Source organism: Homarus americanus, unplaced genomic scaffold (genome assembly GCF_018991925.1).
Source record: "Homarus americanus isolate GMGI-L3 unplaced genomic scaffold, GMGI_Hamer_2.0 scaffold32929, whole genome shotgun sequence".
Taxonomy (NCBI): domain Eukaryota; kingdom Metazoa; phylum Arthropoda; class Malacostraca; order Decapoda; family Nephropidae; genus Homarus; species Homarus americanus.
Window position 1 is genome coordinate 21033343 of NW_024737097.1, and position 27445 is coordinate 21060787.

The 27445-nt window shown below is 42.3% G+C and overlaps 1 protein-coding gene across 2 annotated transcripts in view; it reads left to right on the plus strand.

The window, feature by feature from the left end:
- Positions 1-258: 258 nt before the first annotated feature.
- Positions 259-27445, plus strand: part of LOC121873318 — a 55235-nt gene continuing 28048 nt past the window's right edge. The window contains exons 1-2 of one of the 2 annotated variants that reach the window (XM_042376827.1): positions 259-535; positions 1003-1240. In XM_042376827.1, coding sequence (XP_042232761.1) covers positions 1114-1240 — 127 coding nt within the window. In that variant the 5' untranslated portion in view covers positions 259-535; positions 1003-1113. Of the gene's footprint in view, positions 563-1002; positions 1241-27445 lie in introns of both variants that reach the window. The other variant, XM_042376826.1, reaches the window with a different exon arrangement.

Here is a 27445-nt window from a genome sequence, read left to right on the forward strand (position 1 = left end):
TGTATACGTTACTGTATATGATTTCTAATGAACACTTCGGCTTACTGTTGATGGTGAACTTATCAACAGGTGCTGGTATGTAAATGTTCACACATGCCACATACTGTAGTAGTCGACAGTGAGTACAAGCTACGGGTCTCCCTACTTCATCCTCCTCTATATCCCATCTCTCATAAAGCCGTCTTCCACACTATCCTCTCTACCTCTCGCTCCATTAACTCTTTACATTTTCCACTCTTATTCTCTCCCTTTTCATTTGCATCGCTCGCTTATGTCGTTTCCATTTTCTCTTTATTTTCCTCTCGTCTTCTCCGAGTTTCTCCTTCCCACGCCTCCCCCGCTCCTCCTCCCCCAGTGTCAGGGACCTGCGCGCCTGAGTCTATAAAAGGGGTGAGAGAGCCGCTCCAGGCAGAATTGGCAGGACTGCCAGGCAGAAAACACCGTCTCGTGTACTCCCTCACACCAACTCCTGCACGTCTTCCACCGGAAACTTTTTGAGAACAATTAAAGGAGTTAACGTAGCTGTGTGGTTAATGTAATTCAAACGAAGATTTTATTTGTCGTGAGTTAATTTTATTTCAGTAAGCTTTCTCTTTATCTATTTTTTTTCGGGGGAAAAGTTTGCATTTTGTTTGATATGGTCGATCATTATAGAATATAATAATAATAATAAAAATAACACTAAAAGTAAAGATAGTTTGTTGCTACTTCTGCTACGTAACGCTCTTTAGACAAGTTGATACTAGTTCATAAATGCTGTAAGTTAAACAACTACGAAAGTGCCCCGGGGAAACATACAATGCAAAAGTAATAGTTTCTACTTGTACGATCAGGCTTATAGTCACCTGAAGTAATTAAATTTCCAGAAAAAAATATTTCGTGTTATAAATTCTGACATATTTATTAATGTACTGTAACTTAGGCTTGTAAAAGAAATCTAAATAGCGAAAATTTGCTTCCTACTCCATAAACTGTTTATTCATTTTCCCCCGTATAAAACAGACAGACGTCAACCTTAAACGTTCAGCTGGTGTGAAACAAACTGTTTCTCACCATCTAAAGAGCGAGCATTAGTGAGGACAGTACTTCTGTTGCCCCGGGTGTACACCGAGGATGTGTCGCGTGGCGGCTCTGGTGGTCGTGTTGTGGGCAGCAGTTCTCCACAACGGCCACGGCCTCCTTCACCTCACCCACTCTAAACAAGCGCCAGGATGGACGTTCCTTCCCAACCCTTCGTCAGGTAAGTTATGTATTGTCTATCACGATATAAAACTGGTATTTAACCACTGTGTACGGGCTCCCCTCTCAACTGAATAAAATCGTCTAGCGTTAGCCAGAATTAAGTATTAAAAGTAGAGCCCCCGATAAGAAGGGGTTAAAGAGAACGGAAAGGTCATTTATCATTGCTATATCTACAAAAAAAAAGATACTTCTTTTCCGATAAAGGATGTGGGAGCACAGCGGTAAGACGCTATCCTTTCACCATTGTGACTCGGGTTCGATACCTGCTTACCTGCTTGAGTCGAATGTGAAAATGATGTTGATGATTGTCACTCCACACGTTTCCTTCTGTATTAACACTGTTTCCGTGGAGGACAGCTCCCACTGATCCTCTAAGGAAGCCAGTCAGTCAACTAATGGCGCTATCCACTCCAGTATAAATTACTCAAGGTTCAGTCAAACACTGCCTGTGTTTGTTTGTGGATTCCCACCCCAGGCCCCTGTGGGTCGATGACCTTGCCTGGGTGGGCTATTCCCATATAAAAAAGTTGGTGATAACTGGAATTCATTATATATATATATATATATATATATATATATATATATATATATATATATATATATATATATATATATATATATATATATATATATATATATCCTGAAAAGGAAGTCGGTTACTTTAATCCCCAAATTTTTCCTGACAAGTTTGCCCTTCTTGGGTCCTGTGTTAGTACAGGAGAAAACCAGAACATGCGACCTGCAGTAGTCACACCAAACAACATCATTCTCAAAAAGTAATCGGGACGAACCCGTGTCCACCAATCACGACAGTCGTTCACGACCAATACCCATCCATTCATAAATAGTGACACTACTACTACCGCGACGTTGCCGTTTTGAAACACAGGTTACCACAGGGGGTGTAGGAACATATTTCCACAACTGTACAAGTGTGTCTAATAACAGACCAAATTAGTTAAAGAAATTCCACATACTCGTATATTTTTTTTCATGTCTCTAAGTCCAATTAATTTTTTTCTATAACACTGTATATCACTCTGGCAGCTATATGTATACATTGAGTCATAATCTTTGTTTCATCTACAGTATATCACTGTCTGTATCACTGTCATCTACCATACAGTCAGCATTATCATCAATTGAAGCATTACTTTCAGAGTCACCGTCCTCATCATTGGTAGTAATCCTCAGTACGTATGGCACTAAATTTTAGACAAATTCCATCGTTCTACCTCAATAGGAGGCGATTGCGACTGGCAGAGTAGAGTGGAAAATCTTTTTTTCACCCACCTCGGCTACCACACCCATTTATTACATAAAAAAACGTTAGTGTTTGGTCATACAAGATGTCACATTCCGCGACTCCCGCTACAGGACCTACATGGCTCAAATACTTTACACAATATTGTGTAGAACGTAAGCTACATCAGCTTAGGTTAAACTATTCTGGTTTACAATAGTGATAATCAGTTAACTTGGTATGCTAAACCTATGGTCGTCAGCTCCACCACAGTGTAAAGAACACCTGCGCTGGCAAGTCATTACTATTTAGAAAATAAAATTAATATACGAAAGCATAATGCTCCCAGACAATGTAGGCCCAAGGAAATAAGAAAACAAAAGTAAATAGGACAAAAAAATAACTAAACTCACTTATGAAAACTTATTAAATATTGTCTAGGAATACAATAAAAGAAATCCTTCAAAGATTTAGCAATACAAAACAATTAACATTTCATTCAAAGGCATTCAGATAATAACTCTTTCTAAAACAGTGAACAAATACCTCTATCATGTCCCTCTGACAACCTGCCTATTTATTATGCACATGTCTGAGTCTTGTATAACCTACTGCCTTACGCCTCTAATTTATTAATTTGTCGAAAAAATGTATCGAAGAATAATTGTTTCCTATTGATAGTTGCAAACTAAAAATATTCTTATGGTTTATGAAAATAATCCCCCAGGCCACTGTCACGTCACACTCTCCGTCCACCAGGTATCAGAACAAATCATCACTGATCTTCCTCTGATTTTACCAAATATGCACCACTGAGGGTTGTCGTCCAAACTTAACCTTGGATATTATTGATTTAATCATGAAAATACCTGGTTTTGGTATGTTCACTTAAAGTTCCTACAATCATCGTACTGCACTGTACATAGTTCAATAATTCACCAGTAATGCACCAGGACACATGTAAGCGTTCGTATACAATGAGGTATGATCCACTTTTCCCTTCATTGTACATTAAAAAAAAATCAATCCTATAGACAATAAACACTTGTTATTCTATACAATTTTCTTTGACTAATAAATAGTTTAGCCGCGAGAGCTATCAAGTATTTATCAAGTGTGAAGTGATTTTCGGGAAGTCCAATAACCTTCTAACATTGAAATTAAAACTATAACAATCAGTGGTACGTTACGCCGCCCCCATGGCATGCCATGAGCAAAATGAATCAAAATGTAAAAGAAAAAATACCTGAGATGAGCCGGACAAGGAACCAACGTGACAAACAAACAGTAACCACAAAGTTACACTGAATCGGGGAGAGGAGGTAGACTGATCTGAAAATGCAAAAAAGTGTAAAGAAAAAGTACCAGAGGAATTTTTTGTAACAAGAAGGAATACACTTGATTCTAAGTGATAAAGTGTGTTGATTCTACCGTATGTCAAGCCGTATCTGGCCGCCATCTTTACTAATGTGCATAAATCCAATATGGCCGTCACAACAGATTTTTTTTTATTGTTACTTCTAATTGACGTATCTGATTAACTCAAAATACTTTTCAGTAGTTTTGGGATACAGGAAACTCAATTAAATTTGCTTCAGTTTGGTAAAACCGATTGATGGAGCTCAAAAGGGCTATTCCAGAATATCAGGACTTTTTAGTTGTAAGACTTGGGGGTCTTCATACACTGATGAACTTCTGCCGTGTTATAGGGAAGCATATTATATGGACTTGCTGATTCATGGGTAGAAAGTATCGTTCTTGGATCAACATCTGCTGAGCTGGTGATGGTCGGTTATTCATATGCACGAGCAGTCTGGGCACACAAACTATCCACATAGGCTACTAGCATATATATGATAGATTGAATTTAATGAAGTTCAACTGGAAAACCAAAAGACACAATGAATGCTGGTGATGTGGATGGACTTATATGTCTCAATGTGAAACTAGAAAATTTAATGAACCAATGGAAGCATTCATCAACTCCAAGGATAATCCTCAATTCAAATTCTGGTGGGCTGCATGCAGATGGTGCAAATACTTCTTGTGTACAATACACCGTGCACAGCGGGAGGGGAATTGGCAACTCCCTCTTTATGCTTTCAAAGCAATGCTGCCACTGTTAACGGGATACAACCACAGTAACTATGACCGCTGGGGAACCAACTTCCTGATATAGTTCATTGTAGTCAAGAGAACTGAATCCAAGTTCAATCAGGTCGACCCTGATCAAAGTCAAGAATGGTTTAATGGTCCGGGGAAAATCGGTGATGGTATCACTTGGTGATTCCAGAAAAAAAGTTTTTCACACAGTGATGTTTTTTAAACTAGTTTTAACTTAAATTTTTATATAATGTAAGTTTAATAATATGCTAGTCCTGGATTTAAGTAACAAGTTTTGCCTAGTTAATAATAGTTGTATTGTACAGCCTTTGTGGCTTCTAATTTTAACTAGTTAAACCTGGTTTTGACTTACTTTGAGTTTTAACTGTAACATATACAAAATTCAGGAGAACAGTAGAGCTATATATCCTCTACCCGTGTGGGTGTTATACCGAGTCATGTTGCCAGGGCAACTCTCACCCACTACATCAACCTCGTCTGCCTCCCTCACACTGTCAACATTAACCTCTCACGAGCAATTACGGAGTTGCGTCCCTCACAAATGGATCATATTTACCCCCACTGCTTGCATCTGCCCACGTGAATTTTCAATACCACCCTAGAATGTCAGTGCCACCCTACAATGTCAGTGCCAACCTACAATGTCAGTGCCACCCTACAATGTCAGTGCCACCCTACAATGTCAGTGCCACCCTACAATGTCAGTGCCACCCTACAATGTCAGTGCCACCCTACAATGTCAGTGCCACCCTACATTGTCAATGCCACCCTACAATGTCAGTGCCACTCTTCATTTTCATTGTCACCTCGAAATTTTAATTGCCGTCCTCTCTGTTATTTCAAGATTTGCATTACATTCTCAGTGTCCCGCCAGCAATTTCAAGTGTTGATTACTGCAATTTTTAAACAGCGAGTCGTTTATTAATGCACGTACAGTACCTTAGTTCAGATACACAAACAATGACAAGGTACGAAGATGTTCACGTACTAACTATTGACTGATAAACTCTGATGGTAGATCTCTACAGATGCCCGACCAATAATATCACTGTAGGATGATCCAGTAAGCTGTATAGTATGGCCTGACCTTCAATCAAGCCATACACACGTCAACACTTTGGGAAGACGTGATGTGTGGCGTCAACTGTGGCCTGATGCTCTCTACAGCTCACTGACAGGGATTAATAGCCGGAGTGGAGCAGTCCATCTCCTGATGATAAACAAGAATACAGTAGATTCTAACTCCAGGTGAGGAGAGCGACGTTCCTCCCACACAATCATGACCTCAAAGCAGATATTCATTGACTTAAGAAAATTAGCCATTCATATGAATCTTTACCCAATTGCCATATTGTACACTGCCTGGACTGTCAGTGACGTACTCACCTTTGCTGCGTTATTATTCGGTAATTATAGAAAGTTTCTTAACTAATCACACCGTTATGAAGGAACTTAACTTACTCACCAATTCACCGTTCATTGTGCCTTGTCATATTTTTTCCTTGTTTTTTCGTGATCGGTTTTGACATCACGTTATAAGACTTACAACAGTAACCAGTAGTTAGCTTTAGCTAAATTGGAACTTATCAACAACAGAGAACCGCTCTGGTAATGTCGTTACTTATGGTCACAGTAATCCGTTACCGGTGTTGCATCACCTCACTGTTCACCCCCACCTCAGCCCTGCACGGCGGCGTTAAGAATAACCTCACAATTAAGTATGTAATAATTGTTGCACTTTATGGTGCTGTTGCAAAGTCGTTTTGTTTCTTTAGTTAATTTAACTTATTTACCTATTTCGGGGCATATACGACAAAATCATCTCATTTTAAAATATACTTCGGGAGATGAGATTTTTCTTTGTTTTTTCTGAATATTCATTATAGTACACCTAAGTAGTGTGAAAAACACACACACACACACACACACACACATATATATATATATATATATATATATATTGTGTCGTTTCAGATAAGAGGAGCCGTAAAAATAATTACATTATCTCAGGCTGGACGCGGGTCGCTCGGACAAAGGAAATTTTTTAAATTCATATTATTAATTTTCATCGTGGGTGTTAAAAACAGGTTTATTGTGACAAAGCGCTGTATTCATCCAAGGAAGAATTTAATTAGCAATGTTTAAAACAACCACTATAGTTTTCCATTATGAAAAAACAAGAGTGACAAGGACGATAACAACAATGGTAAGACACACAACCTTACCCTTGAGGTATAATGACCGCCTTACTCCACTCACTGAGTCGCCCCTCCTGGTACTTTCATATTAATACATTATATAGTTCACTCTCCTACCCACCGACACACTGTGTAACAATCCTCAGTCTTCCTCCGTGTATTATATTAAGTCATGTCTTCCCCCTTTACCAACTCTCTCAGTACACATTTTTATGAATTTCTCTCCACTTCCAGTCATCTTGGGTCACCGAATCCACTCAATAAATTCCTTATTATTATTTCTCTTTTATATTACAGATTCTATGTTAAGTTTTGGGTCTTGAGAGAACTTATTCCCTACTCCCTGGTACACTACCGCCCACTACAAGTCACCTCTCACTCTCTTATAATACATCACACAACACCTTTGTTTCGCTCCCTCTCTCAGCCACTCCTGGTTTACTCCCTTCACTTGTCCCAATTTTCTTTTTAACCTTTATCCTTCAATTCAATTTTGTTTCACACAAAACAAGAACATCCAGTTTCCTTTCGCTCTTACAATTTCCATCACTTTCTCCTCACCACTCAATTACAGTCACACACATTCAGATATCAAAGATATATACTTGTTTGTGATTCTTTTTAGAAATTGAATAAAAGACGAAGTCCCGTCCCCCCAGACTAGGAAGCTTCAGGTCCTAAACAGGTATTTTACTCCAATTATTTATATATATATATATATATATATATATATATATATATATATATATATATATATATATATATATATATATATATATATATATATAATGGGAGCCCGGAATAATCTGAGACAGAATAGTACTATAAATAACACTATTATGCTGAATGGTGCCTAATAATTGCCTCAAACCATCATGAAATCTAATAATTCATGCGTAAATAACAGGGTGTGTGTATCACGTTATAAACAGGTCCACTAGACCAACCGGCCGACGCTGCTCTAAAGACCAGTCTAAGGCTTAGGCTGGGTGCTGGCTTGTTTGTTAGTTAAGTGAGGGTAGTTGAGGGTCGCACTTAATGACAACAATTAAAATCCTGCAGGTGCACGCAGTCGCAATAAAAATTAAATTATTCATACTCTCACAACAAAAATAAAAAAATGCAGGCTTATGTGACTTCAAGGCTTCAATTATTAATTAACACATTTTACATATAATGAATAAATCAAATTAATGAAAAGTAAATTGTACAGTATAAAAAAAAATTGAAATATTTTCACAAAACATAGTAAACCTATGGAGAACAAAACTAACAAAGACAAACAAACACATATTACAAAGTTATCCAATTAAAATAAATCCTATTTACTTCAACGAAATTGAAGTGGCACACTGTATTATTGCCTGAAACTCCCCCCTAGCCATTGCCGGGGGGTGAAGTGTCCAGAACTATTCCTCCTCAGGCCCTGCCATCCCTGCAGCCCAGAACTCTCAACTGTGATTTGAATGTATTTCTTTTGTTTGTATTCATTCATTAATATGCCCAGTTAAAAGTAGAAAAGTGACATACCAAGGTTTCAGGCTACGAGAGTGGAAGACAACTGGTGCAGATTACGGTCAATGGCAGCAGTTGTTAGCTGAACTACATCCAGAATGATGGCGGCTCATCACTCACAACACAGCTTGGTGCAACGAACCTGTGGATTATTCAGACAAACATTAAATTATTTTACAGGTTAACCAATTATGTAGAGAAGCAGCAATTTTCCAGAACAACGAATAAATTTCCAAGATTAAAAGTTATAGGGAGAAGCCGTAACACCCTCCCCACCCCCCGGCCATCACCAACCTATCTCTGTTCATATCATCCCCAAGAGACACGTCAATACACACACTAATAAATGACGCCATCAGTAGTAACCTGACATTTCTCGTCAGGGGCCCAGACCACACTATTACTATACCACTGGTGTGGTGTGGTGGTGGATATATGTGTGTATACTGTGTGTGTATATATATATATATATATATATATATATATATATATATATATATATATATATATATATATATATATATATATATATATATATATATACTGTATACTGTATAACTAGCAGAAGCGCCGCCTGAAGGGCGGCGTTTCTGCTAGGCTACGGTAGGATGCCACCCTCCGGGAGGCTCCACATTGTCTCACTGTTCAGTCCCCAAAACTTCTTCTTCCATCAATAGTTCATTAACGGTGTATGTAAGTTCCACCATGTTTTTCACTACAACGGTATAGCAAAGTATATATTTTTAGCATTAAACTGTAATTATTTTATTGTCTAATCATCACTGCATATAACAACATCCACCATCACTACATATAACAACATCCATCATCACTACATATAACACCATCCATTATCACTACATATAACAACATCCATCATCACTACATATAACACCATCCATTATCACTACACATAACACCATCCATCATCACTACATATAACAACATCCATCATCACTACATATAACACCATCCATTATCACTACACATAACACCATCCATCATCACTACATATAACAACATCCACCATCACTACATATAACAACATCCATCATCACTACATATAACACCATCCATCATCACTACATATAACACCATCCATTATCACTACATATAACAACATCCATCATCACTACATATAACACCATCCATTATCACTACACATAACAACATCCATCATCACTACATATAACACCATCCATTATCACTACACATAACACCATCCATCCATCATCACTACATATAACATCCACCATCACTACATATAACAACATCCATCATCACTACATATAACACCATCCATCATCACTACATAACACCATCCATTATCACTACATATAACAACATCATCATCACTACATATACCATCCATTATCACTACACATAACACCATCCATCATCACTACATATAACAACATCCACCATCACTACATATAACAACATCCATCATCACTACATATAACACCATCCATTATCACTACATATAACACCATCCATCATCACTACATATAACACCATCCATTATCACTACATATAACAACATCCATCATCACTACATATAACACCATTCATTATCACTACACATAACACCATCCATCATCACTACATATAACACCATCCATCATCACTACATATAACATCATCCATCATCACTACATATAACACCATCCATCATCACTACATATAACACCATCCATCATCACTACAGAACGGTAAAGTAGTTTCCGAGATTCTCGTGCGGACACACAAACAAACAAACAAACAAACAAACAAACAAACAAACAGACTTCTTTGTTTTATATAGATGTTTCTGTCAGCGTGATTGTGTATGTGTATGTCTATGGGTGGGAATTTGTGTGTGTATGTGTATGTTTATGTGTGGACATTTTATATCACTATTTGTCTGCCCAATACACTGCCACATGAACAACCTCACATTAAAGTAAACGTGGAACACAGACCCTTGTTGAGAAGATGAGATGAAAAACACACGTGAGTTATTGTGTGTAGAGGGTGGTGTAGACTGTAGAGGGTGGTGCAGACTGTAGAGGGTGGTGTAGACTGTAGGTGTAGAGGGTGGTGCAGACTGTAGTGGGTGGTGCAGACTGTAGTGGGTGGTGTAGACTGTAGAGGGTGGTGCAGACTGTAGAGGGTGGTGCAGACTGTAGTGGGTGGCGTAGACTGTAGAGGGTGGCAGACTGTAGCAGACTGTAGTGGGTGGCGTAGGAGATGGCAGACTGTAGTGGGTGGTGTAGACTGTAGAGGGTGGTGCAGACTGTAGTGGTGCGTAGACTGTAGAGGGTGGCAGACTGTAGGGTGGCGTGACTGTAGAGGTGCAGACTGTAGTGGGTGGCGTAGACTGTAGAGGGTGGCAGACTGTAGGGTGGCGTAGACTGTAGAGGGTGGTGCAGACTGCAGTGGGTGGCGAGACTGTAGAGGGTGGTGCAGACTGTAGTGGGTGGCGTAGACTGTAGAGGGTGGTGTGACTGTAGTGGGTGGCGTAGACTGTAGAGGTGGTGCAGACTGTAAGTAGATCAGAGGTGGTGCAGACTGTAGTGGGTGGCGTAGACTGTAGAGGGTGGTGCAGACTGGAGGGTGGTGTAGACTGTAGAGGGTGGTGTGTAGACTGTAGAGGTGGTGTAGACTGTAGAGGGTGCAGACTGTAGAGGGTGGTGTAGACTGTAGAGGGTGGTGTAGACTGTAGAGAGGTGGCAGGCTGTAGAGGGTGTGGTACTGGTAGTGGGTGGTGTAGACTGTAGTGGGTGGTGTAGACTGTAGTGGGTGGTGTAGACTATAGAGGGTGGTGTAGACTGTAGTGGGTGGTGTCGACTGCAGAGGGTGGTGAGACTGTAGAGGGTGGTGTAGAAATGTAGTGGGTGGTGTAGACTGTAGTGGGTGGTGTAGACTGTAGTGGGTGGTATAGACTGCAGAGGGTGGTGTAGGCTGTAGAGGGTGGTGTAGACTGTAGTGGGTGGTGTAGACTGTAGTGGGTGTAGACTGTAGTGGGTGGGTGTAGACTATAGAGGTGGTGTGTAGACTGTAGAGGGTGGTGTAGACTGTAGTGGGTGGTGTAGACTGTAGTGGGTGGTGTAGACTGTAGAGGGTGGTGTAGACTGTAGAGGGTGGTGTAGACTGTAGTGGGTGGTGTAGACTGTAGTGGGTGGTGTAGACTGTAGAGGGTGGTGTAGACTGTAGAGGGTGGTGTAGATGTATTGTCGACGGTGGGTTAGGTTAGGTTGGTTAGCGTTAAGAGTAGTTTGCAAATAGTTTTCGGAACTTTTGTTAATTTTCTTAAGGCAGTTCTCTATTTCTTCACTATATAATAATATTGGTTGTCCCTCGTGTGACGAGGATGGAGGGCCCAAGGTCCACCTCGGCGTGAATTTGTTTAAGGTGAAGAAGCTCTAGCCAACACAACAACCAGAGTTAACGAGTTGCATGACCCAATGTCAAGGAATAGTCCGAGAAGACCGGACAACTGCACTGGCGAACCATTACCCCGGAACAAGATCCACAAATCGATTAGCATCCAGGTTCCCAATTACTGCTGGGTAGACAGAGGCAAATGGCGTAAAGAAACTTGCCCATAGGTTCACCCTGCCCGGGGATCGAACCATGGTCCGCTCGCTTGCGAGACGAGCATGCTGACCATTACACCACATCACAACATACTTACACACATACACAGTGGCTGGAGCATTTTGTGAGATGTGACAACTCTATGGAATGCTTATCTAGCGAGATGTACCTTAAGACTCTTCCGGGAGACTGGCTGGGTAACACAATCGTTTTTCCTTCAATTCCTCTCATTCCTTTTTAATAATAACAAGAATACCAAGGATAGCTGCTGTTCCGTCTCCCATCTACTCGCACGGCAACGTTCACTTTTTTCTTGCTGTAGAAACTGGAGCAAGAACTACCGTATGACCACATTTGGAAAAAAATTATCGTAATTTATTGCTCCAAAATTCTTGCTTCAAATTTATTGCTCATAAAACCGCTCGTGTGACCCCGGCTTAACACAGGTCAGACTGAGAGGGTATCACAGGTCAGTCTGAAATTAATCCCTTTTGTTTGTATATATCAACTTAAATAATTTGGTAACAGAACATGCAATCACCGACTCTATTAGTACAACGTGCATCTGTGCCCAAGCGACCTTCCACTGGAGCACGTCAAAAAGGTAATTCCACATCTCTACGTAAGTTACCTTCCGGCAGTACTCATCAAATACCTTTATCGACCTCTTTATATTCCTCAAGATAAACCTTATATAACCTCTTAACCCATGACCCACAGTCTGTTTTATACACCTAAGAACATCGATAATGACGAATGGTTCCACCTTCCCGTCCAGGGAGTCTACGAGGGATGATTCCTCTGCATCCCTAGTCCCCGTCGAGGGAGTCGAGGGTTGATACCTTCTCAACAAATTACGATTGATTCTTCAACTCATCTCTTATCGGACATAAACTACAACCAAAGTATCGAGCAATTGTGTTCTTGTCGGCCAGGGACAATTGTTAACCCGTTAACCAATGGCGGGCCAACAGATCTTCATGGTCGAACTCAAGAAGCTCCTTTATCTTCGTGCATTGGTGACCAGTCCGACCAATACAATAAATATCACCAGTAAACTCCATATTATACGTTTTAGAAACATGACAGATAACCTTTGTGGGTGACTCCATAACAGATAACCTTTGTGAGTGACTACATGACAGATAACCTTTGTGGGTGACTCCATAACAGATAACCTTTGTGAGTGACTACATGACAGATAACCTTTGTGAGTGACTACATGACAGATAACCTTTGTGAGTGACTCCATAACAGATAACCTTTGTGAGTGACTCCATGACAGATAACCTTTGTGAGTGACTACATGACAGATAACCTTTGTGAGTGACTACATGACAGATAACCTTTGTGAGTGACTCCATAACAGATAACCTTTGTGAGTGACTCCATGACAGATAACCTTTGTGAGTGACTACATGACAGATAACCTTTGTGAGTGACTACATGACAGATAACCTTTGTGAGTGACTCCATAACAGATAACCTTTGTGAGTGACTCCATGACAGATAACCTTTGTGAGTGACTACATGACAGATAACCTTTGTGAGTGACTACATGACAGATAACCTTTGTGAGTGACTCCATAACAGATAACCTTTGTGAGTGACTCCATGACAGATAACCTTTGTGAGTGACTCCATGACAGATAACCTTTGTGAGTGACTCCATAACAGATAACCTTTGTGAGTGACTCCATGACAGATAACCTTTGTGAGTGACTCCATGACAGATAACCTTTGTGAGTGACTCCATAACAGATAACCTTTGTGAGTGACTCCATGACAGATAACCTTTGTGAGTGACTCCATAACAGATAACCTTTGTGAGTGACTACATGACAGATAACCTTTGTGAGTGACTACATGACAGATAACCTTTGTGAGTGACTCCATGACAGATAACCTTTGTGAGTGACTCCATGACAGATAACCTTTGTGAGTGACTCCATGACAGATAACCTTTGTGAGTGACTCCATAACAGATAACCTTTGTGATCATAACAGATAACCTTGTGAGTGACTCCATGACAGATAACCTTGTGAGTGACTCCATAACAGATAACCTTGTGAGGACTCCATGACAGATAACTCAGAGTGACTCCATAACAGATAACCTTTGTGAGTGACTCCATGACAGATAACCTTTGTGAGTGACTCCATAACAGATAACCTTTGTGAGTGACTCCATGACAGATAACCTTTGTGAGTGACTCCATGACAGATAACCTTTGTGAGTGACTCCATAACAGATAACCTTTGTGAGTGACTCCATAACAGATAACCTTTGTGAGTGACTACATGACAGATAACCTTTGTGGTCTCCCATTTATTAATCACTACACATTGTCTTAAGATTTAACCAGATTTGGAAAGTCAACCAAAAAAAGTACAGTAAACGACAAATAAAATAATAATTGTATATGCTAACAAAAACATTACATATTAAAAAGAAAAAGTTTATATTCATGTCAGTGTTGTTCCGCTCCAATTATATCTGACCGAAAAAGAACATAATCCAATCAAGCTTATGTATTACTGTAGCGTGGGCCAGGCACTATACGATCATCACCCGTCAGAACACAATACCACCTTGCCTAAGTTACCATGGTGGTCCAAAATGAAAAAATTGTTTAGCTGTATTGGACGAGGATAGCCTCTCTCTCTCTCTCTCATGATTGGTTCCAAAATTCAGAAACAATTAACAGTTGTATTTCATTAAGGAGAAATAAACGAGAAAAAAATCCATTGTAGACGGCAGAATAAAGGAAGAGTGAATATAAGAACAAAAAACAAGAGAAATATTATTGGACAGGAAGAACAACGAAAACAAAAGAGGAAAGGAGAAGATACAAGACTTACAAGAGAAGAGAATAACAATGCGCCACCCTACACATTGTTCACCTAACAACAGGTATCACAGAGCTAAGGTCGTCCAGAATTACATGAAACACGGTTAATATAGAGATGACTGTGAGCCATCCACATGTGTACTGTACGAGCAGCTCAGGATAACATCTTATTTTGAACTCACCAGCCACCTAGTACATCTTGTTGCTCTCGTGTCGCAGAGAGGAGTAACGGTAATGAAACAATGGTCGTTACATGTTTAATGCATTTACGATAATACACACACACACACACACACACGGACGGAGGATAGGTATTGTGTCCTATAACACCCCCCCAGGAGGAAGGCGACTTGGGTCAATGTGAATACAACATACTGTCTACAACTTCAAGCTGCTCGCCAAGGTAATACATGCAGGATGAATGTAAGAAGGTTCTTTTTCCCACAGGGGGTAGGCCTGTGGAACAATCTACCGGCCGGAGCCGTGAAAGTTAGAACAGTACTGGGCTTCAACTTAGCCTTTGACATGGCTGTCAAGAACACCGAGGAGATTTTACACAGGCTACTTGCCTCCTTCCTCCGTCTTGACTATTAGGTACTAAGCCTTTGGTGTAGAAGGAGGCAGCGTGACCGGCAATGCTACTCCACCATCTTCACTTTCCCAACTTAGTAAAGTTTGATGACCATTTACAGCTGAGTGGACTGTATGTGTATCAGAATCGAAAAATTGGTCCTTAGTAATGGAGAAGAGTTATTTATCCACTTGGCCCCCACACCCATATAATATGGTAAAAATAATAAAGATCCAGACTGTGACGACACAGAAGAAAGGCAGCGTTAAGAAAACAGATGCAAGTCCCGAGAAACGCATTTTGTTTTTGTTTTTTCCAGATGCCATTAAACGCGTAGAGAAGGGAAAACCTCTCGTACAATTGTGATATTGAATATAAGTTACTGTACTTGAAGGTTCCGTCCACTATGATAACTTGGATGATTGTGAGCCAGCAATAAGCGGCGGATCTTCCCTCGCGGCGCTGTCAAGTTTATGCAATAACTGGGGTCATAACATCTCCTCCAGCTACACTAGTAGTCAAGACAAACGACCCACCGGCACCACCACCCAACTTTGTGCTAGTGGAGTGCCCGAGTTGTCGCTGAGAGTCCGTCCCTCTCTCACTCTCTCCTGACGACGATTAAGACTTGACTTAGAATTTGAATAGTAAACATTCCGTCTTACTGAGAACTTCACAGCGCAACTTATATAAATGACTTAACAAAGACAGTTAAGTAACTAAACCTGAGAAACATACTAATGCAACAGTAATGGTAATTCCCTTTGCAAAATATTACTTAACTTATTAGTGGATGGTATTAAATACATCACTATCCCGGGTGTTGTGGGTTAGTATATCTAGTTTACGACGCTCGCTGAACACGGGAGGATGGAAATAATTATTACATGGGTGATTAATACAAACTTATGCGATATATTAGTAGGTCCTCAAGCCTGCTGTCTTGTAATGGGGCTCTTTTACCAGATTGACTCAAAATAAATTTGGTTATTTATTGTGAGGTTCGGTGAAGTAAACCCACTTTAGGTCATGTGTTCATTTCGAGTAAAGTAATGAAAGTAAATTTCTGATTTTGTTTTATTTAAGAAACAATAAAACCAGAAAGCTTGTTAGTAATTAGTCAGTCATTGAATGTCGAGTTGGATTCAGGGAGACATCGTCTAGTGATGCCATTGCTAAGTAGTTGATGATTTACATAATGGGTGGTGGTCATGAGAGTGGTGTACGTGTATAGTCATGTGTGATACTGTCAACACCGTCAAGCTGTCCAGTGCATGCAGGTGTGAATTGCGAGAAGAAGGTAAACCAGGCAAATAAATTATTGGGTCTTATAAGAAGGTCGTTCAGATATCTAGACGGTCCGTCCCTCGTAACGATTTTCAAGAGTGAAGTGCTTCCCCATCTGGAGTACTGTCACCCCATCTGGTCCCTGAGATATGCTAGGAACTGTCAGTTGGTTGAAAATGTTCAAAGGAGGGCCACCAGACTGGTGCCTGCACTTCGGCACCTCAGCTACCCTGAGAGATTGGAGCGCCTGAACTTGCCTAGCTTATACTACAGACGGGCAAGGGGGAACTTACTTGAGGTGTATAACCATCTCAGGGGGCACTACTCAGTCGAGTGTCCTTACTTGGAGCTGGCGGACGCTCGCCCCACAAAGGGTCACAGCTCAAGATTGAAGAAGCCTCAAGTCCAGAAAACTGTGAGGGCAAACTTTTTCGGGGTGAGGGTTGTAAACTCTTGGAACAATCTACCAGAAAGTGTTGTGACGGCACCGAGTGTGAGCTCTTTCAAGACCAGACTTGACTAACACTGGAGCGGATTCAGGTACATTCAGGAGCGGGTGCATGCCCAGTATTTGCCAACAGTGCGTGACAGAGATGTGACCGATCGCCCGGGCGGCTAACGAGCCGATCTTTTGGTGAAGAAGATTAATGAGAAGAAAAAGTAATCATGAGACGTGACCGATCGCCCAAGCGGCTAACGAGCCGATCAGTGGCGAAGAGGATAAAAGTAAAAACTAAAAGAGAATGTCTGTCTTGTTTTACAATTCAGGAGTTTTTCTGTCAAACACTACATATAGTTAGACTGTTAGAATATATTTTATGTGCAGGTACAGACCATGCAACTTTTGAGCCACACAGACTCGAGGTCTCGAAATTCCTAACTGGCAACTTCACAGCCAAGGTGTAAAGTCAACACTTATCCCCGAACTTTCCTCAAACATGTTGCCGTTTTGCTGGTCGTTGGCCAAAACGCCCAACAAGCAGCAGGTTTTCGGCTGTTGCTAGAAATGGACAACGGTTTGTCGGGGATCTTTTCTGGCCAGATTATTGCTCAAATGAGCTTCATATAATTTCGAGTAAAAATTTAATAAATCATGAAACAAAGATAATTTAAAATATAACACTTAAGCGGTGACATATTTCTATTTATTCTTCATTTTAAAACTTCTTTAGTATTATTAAATCATTATTCAGGGTCTTCTATGACCAGCCAGCCGCCGCCACTTTTAAAGAAACTTCACGACGCACCCACTGTCTTTTCTTTAACTTTTGCAGACGTCTCACTTGCTTCAGCAATTGAAGAACTATAACACAATCCTGCCCGGCCTCAACTGTAGTGGTGGGATCCATGGCGAACCTCGTCAGGACGCTTTGTTGTTGTTTTGTTGCGTTGGGCAGATGTGCCAACAAAACACCCCAGTGTGATGCAAAACGTCTCTTTGTTTTGCTGACCAACCGTGTTTGCCAAACGCGTTTGGAGGATAGTGCCCACCCAGTGTGCCGCCGCCTTTAGTTTGGATAGGGTTTTAGGAACAGAAAGAAAATACATTTTTAACAAACAAAGCTGTCTGATCGGCTAAAGTTTCAACAAACTAAAATATCTGATATACTAGGCTATCAGTTAACCTGGCTAATAGGATTAATTAAGATAAATAATAACTGTGAAAAGTTGTGACACACTAGGCTGACTAATAAACTGCAAATGGGAAATTTGGAGGAAAATAGATATCGGCCTGTCATAAACAAGGTATAAGGCTTGTCAGCACACATTGTTAGTATAACGAAGTTAATGGAGTTAGGGGTCGTTTGTAAGTTTACCTGGCAGTATTATGTTATGTTGACAACACGTGGACGGTTTATGTAGGTAGTGGGAAGGTGTAATGGCGGTCGCGTTACCTTATTATATATCTATACTATATTACCTTTAACCATCGTCAGTATTTCATTCATAAACTCAAGTAAAAATCGATAATCTGTAGCTAAAAAAAAAAAATCACCTTCGTGTTGGGTAATTTTTTCTCTCATGTCTTGCTGCGTAAAATAAAAGACTAAAACCCGCCGTAGGTCTTGTGTTATAAGTTATGATGGTGCTGGGGAGGAAGTTGTGAGGTGGATTATTTTTTTTTTAGAAATCTGTATTCGTGTATTTTTGTTTTCTTTTTTTACGGAGTTTAGTCTACCCGGGCACAGAGCCTGGGGACGAAAACATAATATAACAAAAAAAAAATGTTTTACAGATCAAAATGAAATTTAATATGAATCTATTCCTGAATATCTAGGTGGAGCATCTTCCATCACATGTACTGTACCATACAGTAGTTAACGACATTAAGCCGGTTGATACGCTTTGCAGGGGCTTACAGCACCTGGTCAAAGATTCTCTCCACTTCAACCTCCCTTCGCAAATCATCCAGTCTATTGTACTCGACCCTGCTATCCTTCTCACCCAGTTGTTCCCACATACCTTCATTCACTGCTGCTCCTATTGTCTTCTCCACCAATTGTCTCAGTGTAAACATTATATCCAGTGTCCTTCTACAACTTCGACATCCCTTTTGTTCCTCACCTGTCTCCTTCTCCATCGTTCGAGATTACAACGAAGATTCACCCCCTGGACGTTTACCGGAATGCCTTGGAGGTGGTCATACATCGTATTGGTCACTCTTGGCTGGTTCACACGGCCACCTGATGATCGAAGAGCCTCAGCCAGTATGTGATGACTGGCTGGTCCACTTAACTATTTAACTCTTGCTGGTTGAGTGTCCTAGTCTAGTGGACCTTAGAAGGCGGCAGCTTTCCAGGAACCGAGAATAAGGAGGGTACTTCCACCTATCGTTGGTTCTCGAAGCAATGTCTTATTTCTAGAGGGTGGAGTTTTTAAGTTTATAGAGGCTGGCCTCCTGCACAAAATATAAGGAAGTTTTATATTTTTTTAAGTATTGCTTTAAATATCGGGGTTTTTTTAATGTAATTCCATTTTATACTAATTTTTAAATAAAAATCCCTCTTTAAATGAATGTGGCATCACATGACTAACTGTTCCGACGCCTGATGAACTCTAGGCAATCAATCGACCATCTCCACTGTCCTTATTCTCCCATCCATCTTTCTCCAACATCTTAATAATGTGATCCTGGGCCGGTGGAAAGTTGTTCGGACACACTTCCTAGCCTCCCTTGGTTCCTGTTCACCGAGCAGTAAAGTAGTTACCTGTTACAAATCGAAAAGTTGCGAATTCGTATTCAGGGAAAGTTGTTGGAGCTTCCAATAACTTGCTGACAAAAACCTATGACTCTTCAAGCTTCTACGCCCTTGACAAAAAAGAAACTATGACCCTTCAGGCTTCTACGCCCTTAACTCATGAGACATAAAGGCAAGCATGAACTTAGCATGCTTCCCAGTTGGGCGCTGTAGGCGCTTCTGCGCTTCACCTTGCACAGGATGTAAAGGGGTGCCCAATAATAATAATAAAAAAAAAAAGTGATCCTGATATCGTTTTGGTTCTTGTGCATATCGATTGTCTCTCCACATTACCACTATCCGCCCTGTCCTCCTCTTCCCATTTCCACTTTCCTCTCATCCAAAATGATCCTTATACTCTGCCATGCAACTTCAGAAGGTACTCAGACACACTGATGTAGCCAAGCAAAGCGTGATTGTATATAATAGTCACATTTACAATAACATAGTTAAGTGTTACTTGTGTTTTGCTTACCCCATCAGCAGCAGTCGTTGATATATACTGTACCCGATTATGAGAACCTTATATATTAAAAGTGATGTTCAGCCCAACACTAAAACCCCGTTAGCAGTGTGCGTATTCTTACCCAGGTTGGCAGCTGGTGTTTGGCTCAGAGATACAACGCATATAAGGCAGTATTTTTTCCTTCAAATTAATCTTGGCATCCAAATAGGTTCGTTCCGTTGTTTTACTATAGATAAGAGATGTTGTTAATGTAGTTAATACTGTTAATTCATGAAAAATAAGCCAAAACTTACAATAAAACAATACTGAACACCACAGCACCAAGATGTGAGCTAATGGATGAAATAACCACAAAATTAGTCTTCTATATAACAAGATGGTACCTTAAAAATTTCCCTGGAAAAGTGAACGTGTGAGGCTGTAAGAGGAGTAATGGTGACCAGGAATGTGGTGTGGTGAGCGGCTTAGCCCACACTGATGCCTCCCCCTCCTTCCCGCCCCACTTAGCACTGACGCCCTTCTAAGTTTATGTAAAATCTGGGATATAAGCTGTTTATGAGAGGGGTTGGTGGGTTGTTTAGCGGCCATAGTGAGTTTTAACTAGGTTCTTACCTGCTTCTATAGTGCTGCTCCTCCCACACCTGAACAAAAATTATTAACTCTGGATACGTATTCTCATTTTTATTACTTTTACTTTTATCATCTTCGCCACTGATCGGCTCGTTAGCCGCTGGTCAGGCTCACTGGTCTCTAATTATTCGTGGAGTGACGATCGCCCTTCCTGAAAATAGGACTCACAAAAGCCATTTTCCAGTCACTGGGGACCTTTTGCTCATCCCGGCATCTACAGAACAGGATCTTCAGGGCCTCAGCAAGCTCGTTGCACAACTCTCTTAGCACTCTGGGATGCATCATGTTAGGGCCGGGACTCTTATGAATCGTTGGGTTTGACAATTTAGTTCTTATAATCTCTTCTGTGAACACAATGTGAGTCAGCGCTGTCAAACCGTCTGTCCTCAAACGCAACAAGATTGTTCGCATCCTCTCTTGAGAACACCGAGGAAAAGAAACTTTTCAATGCCTTCGCCTTGCCCTGGTCAGAATCAGCGCAACTACCAACTTCAAGCGGGCAAGGGCTCCCCCAGCTGAATAAAATCGTCTGGCATTAGCCAGAATAAAATATCTAAGGAATACTTTGCCCTCTCAAGGGTTAATGCGTAACTCTACTGTAGTGTGTGTGTGTGTGTGTGTGTGTTATTATTATTATTAACGGTTTATTGAAAGAGCATGCAGCCGGAAGGTTGAAAATATACAGTTACATAATTTGGGAATGGGTCACTTGATTGACAAATACAGTAATATACAAGTAACATAAGTGATATAAATATGATATATAATAACTAGGTGGGGAGAAGGTTATGCTACAGGGCATTTCAACATAATGACAGCGCAAAAAGGTAATATTGACCGGGAGTGAATACTCTGGATAATTACGAATTGTTGATAATTTTTACAATGGTTGGGACTGGGCTGTTCTTATAGCCATCAGGATCGGTACGTGCTTGTAAGGGTTGGATGCGGTTGTTTGTGTCGAACAGCAGTTCGCGGACGAGGGATCTCGGGTGGTAATAGGAGCCGGTGTCGAGGATGGTGCAGAAGCTTCTCACCAAATTTGCGGATGAGGCCGTGGTGATGGTCAGAGAGACCCGAGAGGGTCAGTGTGTTGAGCGCTTCTTGATATGTGGAGTAGGAAGGGGAGAGAATAATCTTGCATGCCCTCTTTTGCACTTTTTCTTGGTGTGTGTGTGTGTGTGTGTGTGTGTGTGTGTGTGTGTGTGTGTGTGTGTGTGTGTGTGTGTGTGTGTGTGTGTGTTGGCAAATGATTTCTCGAAAAATTATAAATACAACACAAAACTATTTTTGCATTCATTTTTATTCCTCTATCTAAGTGAAATACTTATTGTTTATTATTGCTTTAAAAACCATTTCTTTCTGTCTCACCCATTACATAATAGGCTGTCGGTCACCTGTATCTCCTCCCACCCTAACACCTCCTACTAATACTACTACTACTTTGCTGTCACTCGGAAACAAGTATGACGATCATCCAGCTATAAGACAATGATACGAGTTATTAAGGATGTCACCTACGTTGGTGAGTTCTGGGGTGAACGAACCGGCAGGTTCGTTCACAGATGTTGCACATGTGGAGGGCTACATCTAGTGCGGGATGGGCGGCGGCAGCGTCTTTCTGGCGTTGGCGCTCGTCTGCCTAGGTATGCAATCGGGCTAACTCGAAAGTATTGTCACCTTCTTGTGTGATGCTCCTCTAAGCGTTATGGTGTGGAGTAATCGTCTCCCGGGTGAAAGGGTCGATTTGGCACTTTTTCAGGTTTGTCTTAAGACTATCCTTATACCTTTTCAGTTGCCCGCCAGCGATACGTTTACTACTTGTTAGGTGTCTGCAAAGTAGCTGCTTTGGCAGTCTACTGTCGTCCATGCGGTAGCATGGCCAGTCCAACGTAGTTGTTCATTGATAATGGTAGCCTCGATGCTCCTACAGTTGGTGTCAGCAAGAATACTGGCATTTGTTCTCTTGTCTTCCCAGCGAACTCGGAGGATGGCACCTCCATCACCCTCAACACCTGCCTCTCCTCCGCTTATCTTCAATTGTTATTGCAAAATGCTTGCTTAACGACATTGATTGCTTGACAGAAAAATGTTAGTTGGATGAGTAAATATACTCTTAAGCAAGAACATTCTAGCTCGTATTTGTGCAAATTTTTGGTTGTGCGACCCACGAGGTGCTACAGAATTTCGGTTTTGGTTCACGACCAAATATATTTGAGGACCCCTGATGTACTGTTCAGTCACGGAAAAAAGTCCTGTCGGTGACCATGAATCTGTGAATCCGAGACATCACACTTTTTGGGCCCATAGATGGGTCGTGTGATGCCTCGGATTCACAGGTTCGTGAGTCTCAGGGTTCTTGGATGGGACGGAGGACTGGCAGGTCTCTCTTTCTCGTGACTGTACTGTACTGTACACTATCTTTGTCTTAGTGGTGCTAGTGAGCTGTGGCGTAGCTATACACCCACAACCCTATATCATCCTCGATTGTTCTCTCACTCATATGGAGGTGTTCCCGGCTTTCCTTAATAATCACGCCAATAATTAGTTAATTCACCTGCTTCCCGGTCACCATTTCATCCTTGAATGAAGGTAATTACTGGCGGGCAGGAGGTGTAAAGTGAAGCGTCAAGTCAACACGACACCCTCCCTTGATCGCTGACACTTCACTCTAACATTTTGTCAGTCTTAACACTAATTGTCCATCAACGGCAGGTAGTCTGTAGTCTGTTTACTGTTTGCTGAAATAAACTTGTAAGCTGCCTTCAAGGAGTTTATCGTTTACTTACGATTTATATAAATAATAGTATTGATTTTCGATTATACTTGTACATGCTGTACATATTACAATATTATTAAATAATACACTACTAATGAGACTTAAACTTTTGACAATATTTTTCTAACATAAATAATTTATGGGCGATACACACAATAATCTTTGATTGTAACTAATGTTACGGTCTTCATTCTCCTCAAGTGTGTCACACATAACAGTGTTCCGGTCTCTACACAACACTTTTGGTGTAGTGTGTGTAAACTTGGTGACGGTGCATCCTGAGAACACCTTTACCATGTCTCCAACCCTCACTGGCTGGCTACCATGTCTCCCACCCTCACTGGCTGGCTACCATGTCTCCCACCCTCACTGGCTGGCTACCATGTCTCCCACCACCACTGGCTGGCTACCATGTCTCCCACCACCACTGGCTGGCTACCATGCTGGCTACCATGTCTCCCACCACCACTGGCTGGCTACCATGTCTCCAACCCTCACTGGCTGGCTATGTCTCCCACCACCACTGGCTGGCTCCCACCCTCACTGGCTGGCTACCATGTCTCCCCCCTCACTGGCTGGCTACCATGTCTCCAACCCTCACTGGCTGGCTATGTCTCCACCACTGGCTGGCTCCCACCACCACTGGCTGGCTACCATGTCTGGCTGCTACCATACCACTGGCTGGCTACCATGTCTCCCACCACCACTGGCTGGCAACCATGTCTCCCCACCCTCACTGGTCTCCACCACCACTGGCTGGCAACCATGTCTCCCACCCTCACTGGCTGGCTACCATGTCTCCCACCCTCATGTCCACCACTGGCTCCATGTCTCCCCACCACTGGCTGGCTACCATGTCTCCCACCACCACTGGTTGGCTACCATGTCTCCCACCACCACTGGCTGGCTACCATGTCTCCCACCCTCACTGGCTGGCTACCATGTCTCCCACCACCACCACTGGCTGGCTACCATGTCTCCCACCACCACTGGTTGGCTACCATGTCTCCCACCACCACTGGCTGGCTACCATGTCTCCCACCACCACTGGCTGGCTACCATGTCTCCCACCACCACTGGTTGGCTACCATGTCTCCCAAACGCTCTACCTCAAACTGTCTGCAAAATTACCCTTTGATTGTAGTTCTCGCGTCTGTGTGGTAACATATATCGGTAATTAGAGAGCCGATATTAGTTCTTGTCCGTGTGTGTGTGTGTGTGCACAGGGTGGTGTAATGCGTCTAGTGTGGCAGCATCATGTTAGTGTTTAAGGTGCAAGCACTGCTTGCTTTCTCTCACTATCAGTTACCGCCGCTGGCTAGCCCTCGTGGAGAACAGGGAAGCCAATTGCATAAACCCTCCCCTGCCAGTACACAGCCTCTTCACCATCAATACTCCTGCTGTGCCTCCTCGTGGCAGTACACGGTAACTGGATGACTTGTGGGCCCAAGCTAGACCAGCAGGGAATCTCAGAGCAGCAATGGGCCCCAGACGGACGGCACATAGGCCCACTGACATATGACACGTCCTGGTGCCTACCAACCACTGCCCCGCTGTCTTGCGGATTAATCTTGGTAGGTATAAGGCTATGGGAGTAAACCCCGAATGAAAAATCTGCTGTCGATCCCCGCATCAGGCAGACATGCTTACAGAGCTCCAGTAAGACCCCAACAGCGGTATAGGCAGAAGAGGTGACTACCATGGGAACCGAACGACTACACTGGCGGACAAAGGCAATGCATGATTGACAGGTTACTAAGGCGAAACCCAACAAACTGGGCTATCGGCAGTCCATTGCAACTCTCCCTCTCCCTAGTCGTTGCAACTCTTGCACCATTGGATCAGGAAAAGGGTGAGCCAAGATGTATGGTTGCAGCCTGCGCTCCTACCTCACCACATAAATCAACTCATGTGCAGCCATCATCCAACTTATCATACTTCTCATCGTAAACAAAACCCCTTTAGCCCCGAAAGTCCTATGGCGACGGGGACTGGCAGAAATGACTGCCGGGAATCTCTAGTCACAACTCTGCACATGGGCGACATAGATAAGATGGTCGTTTATGCACTGGGATCTAGGAAGCAGTGCAATTCGCCCCCGTCTGTGGTACTAAGCAGCCCTTTCTAGGAGCCACACTGCTCACCCCACCCCACACCTAGAAAAGGTGCCCTAAACATAGCCTGCCTAAAGAACCAACCTGACTGGGCAACCGCACCCAGTAAGGTCATTCTTATACGGTCAAAAACACAATCATAATCACAGATCCAAACAAAAACAAACTACACAACCTCTTATGGTCGCTGGATGGAATGTCAGGACCCTCCTGGATACTGGCACAAATGAGCGTCCTGAAAGAAGAACCGCCCTTTTGGCAAAAGAGCTGGCTGACATAACAGCCATTAGTGAGTCCCGGCTCCCAGACAAGGGTCAACTCACAGAACGGGGGTCTGCCTATACCTTCTTCTGGAAGGGTAAACCTGCTGCAGAGACAAACCACATTTATGTTGTCGGCTTTGCCATCCGTCAACGCATCCTACAAAGGCTAACTGAAATGCTTGTTGGGATCAACGAGCACCTCATGACGCTCCGAGTCCCACTGAATCACTCGCGCCATGCCTTCTTCATCGGTGCATGAGCTCCAACACTGGATGCAAAGGATGACGTCAAGGAGGCCTTTTACGCCGACATCGACAGAGTGCTAACTACTATCCCCAGAGAAGATAGGGTTGTGCTTCTCGGTGACTTCAGTGCCAGAGTTGGCAGAGATGCTGATATTTGGCAGGGAATCATAGGGAGAAATGGACTAGGCAAGTGTAATCCCAACGGCCATCTCCTCCTTAGCAAGTGTGCTGCACAGAACTTCACTATCACCAACATCTTGTTTAGGCAGGCTTAAAAGTTCAAGGGTTCGTGGCAACACCCACGATCCAAACACTGGCATCTCATTGACTACAACATTATCAGACAAAGAGATCGCCGAGATGTCCTCATTACCCGTGCCATGTGTGGCTCAGACCACTGCGACACTGATCATCAGCTCGTCAGAGCCAAGCTCTCACTTCACGTCACCCCAAAACGGCGAAGGCAACAAGCCTCCAGAAGAGATTTTAACACTAGGCGTCTGAAGGATCCAGCGGTAGCACATGCTTTCAGAGCTCAGCTTGAACATGGGCTGATAAACAAACCGGCAACAAACAACCCAAATACCAATACCGAATGGGATATTCTCGACACTCCCCTGACAAAAACCTGCAGAGAGACCCTCGGTCATATCGAAAGAATACACAGGACTGGTTTGATGAAAATGATCCAGAAATCAATGTACCAGTCGATGATAAATGGGCTGCTTTAACTGACTGGCAGAACATTCATTCAGTCTCGGACCAAAGCTGATAACCTTCTGCAAGAAAGCGGCGGTCCAGCACGAACATCACAATCTAAAGAATGGCTATTTTAAAAATAAAGCGTGTGAAACAAAAAACTTGCAGATCAACACAAGATACGCGAGTATTTCAATTCCACTAAAACATTTTATGGGCCAGTCACTCATGGCGCAGCCACCCTCTGCTCATTCGGATGATGGTAACTCCCTAATTAAAGACGAAGAAAGCATCCTTCAGTGCTGGAAAGAGCACTACCATTCGCTAATCAACTGAAACACCGATGGAGAAGTCCTGACTACGTAGCAGGTCCCTCAGCATCCAGAGTTAACTCACCTC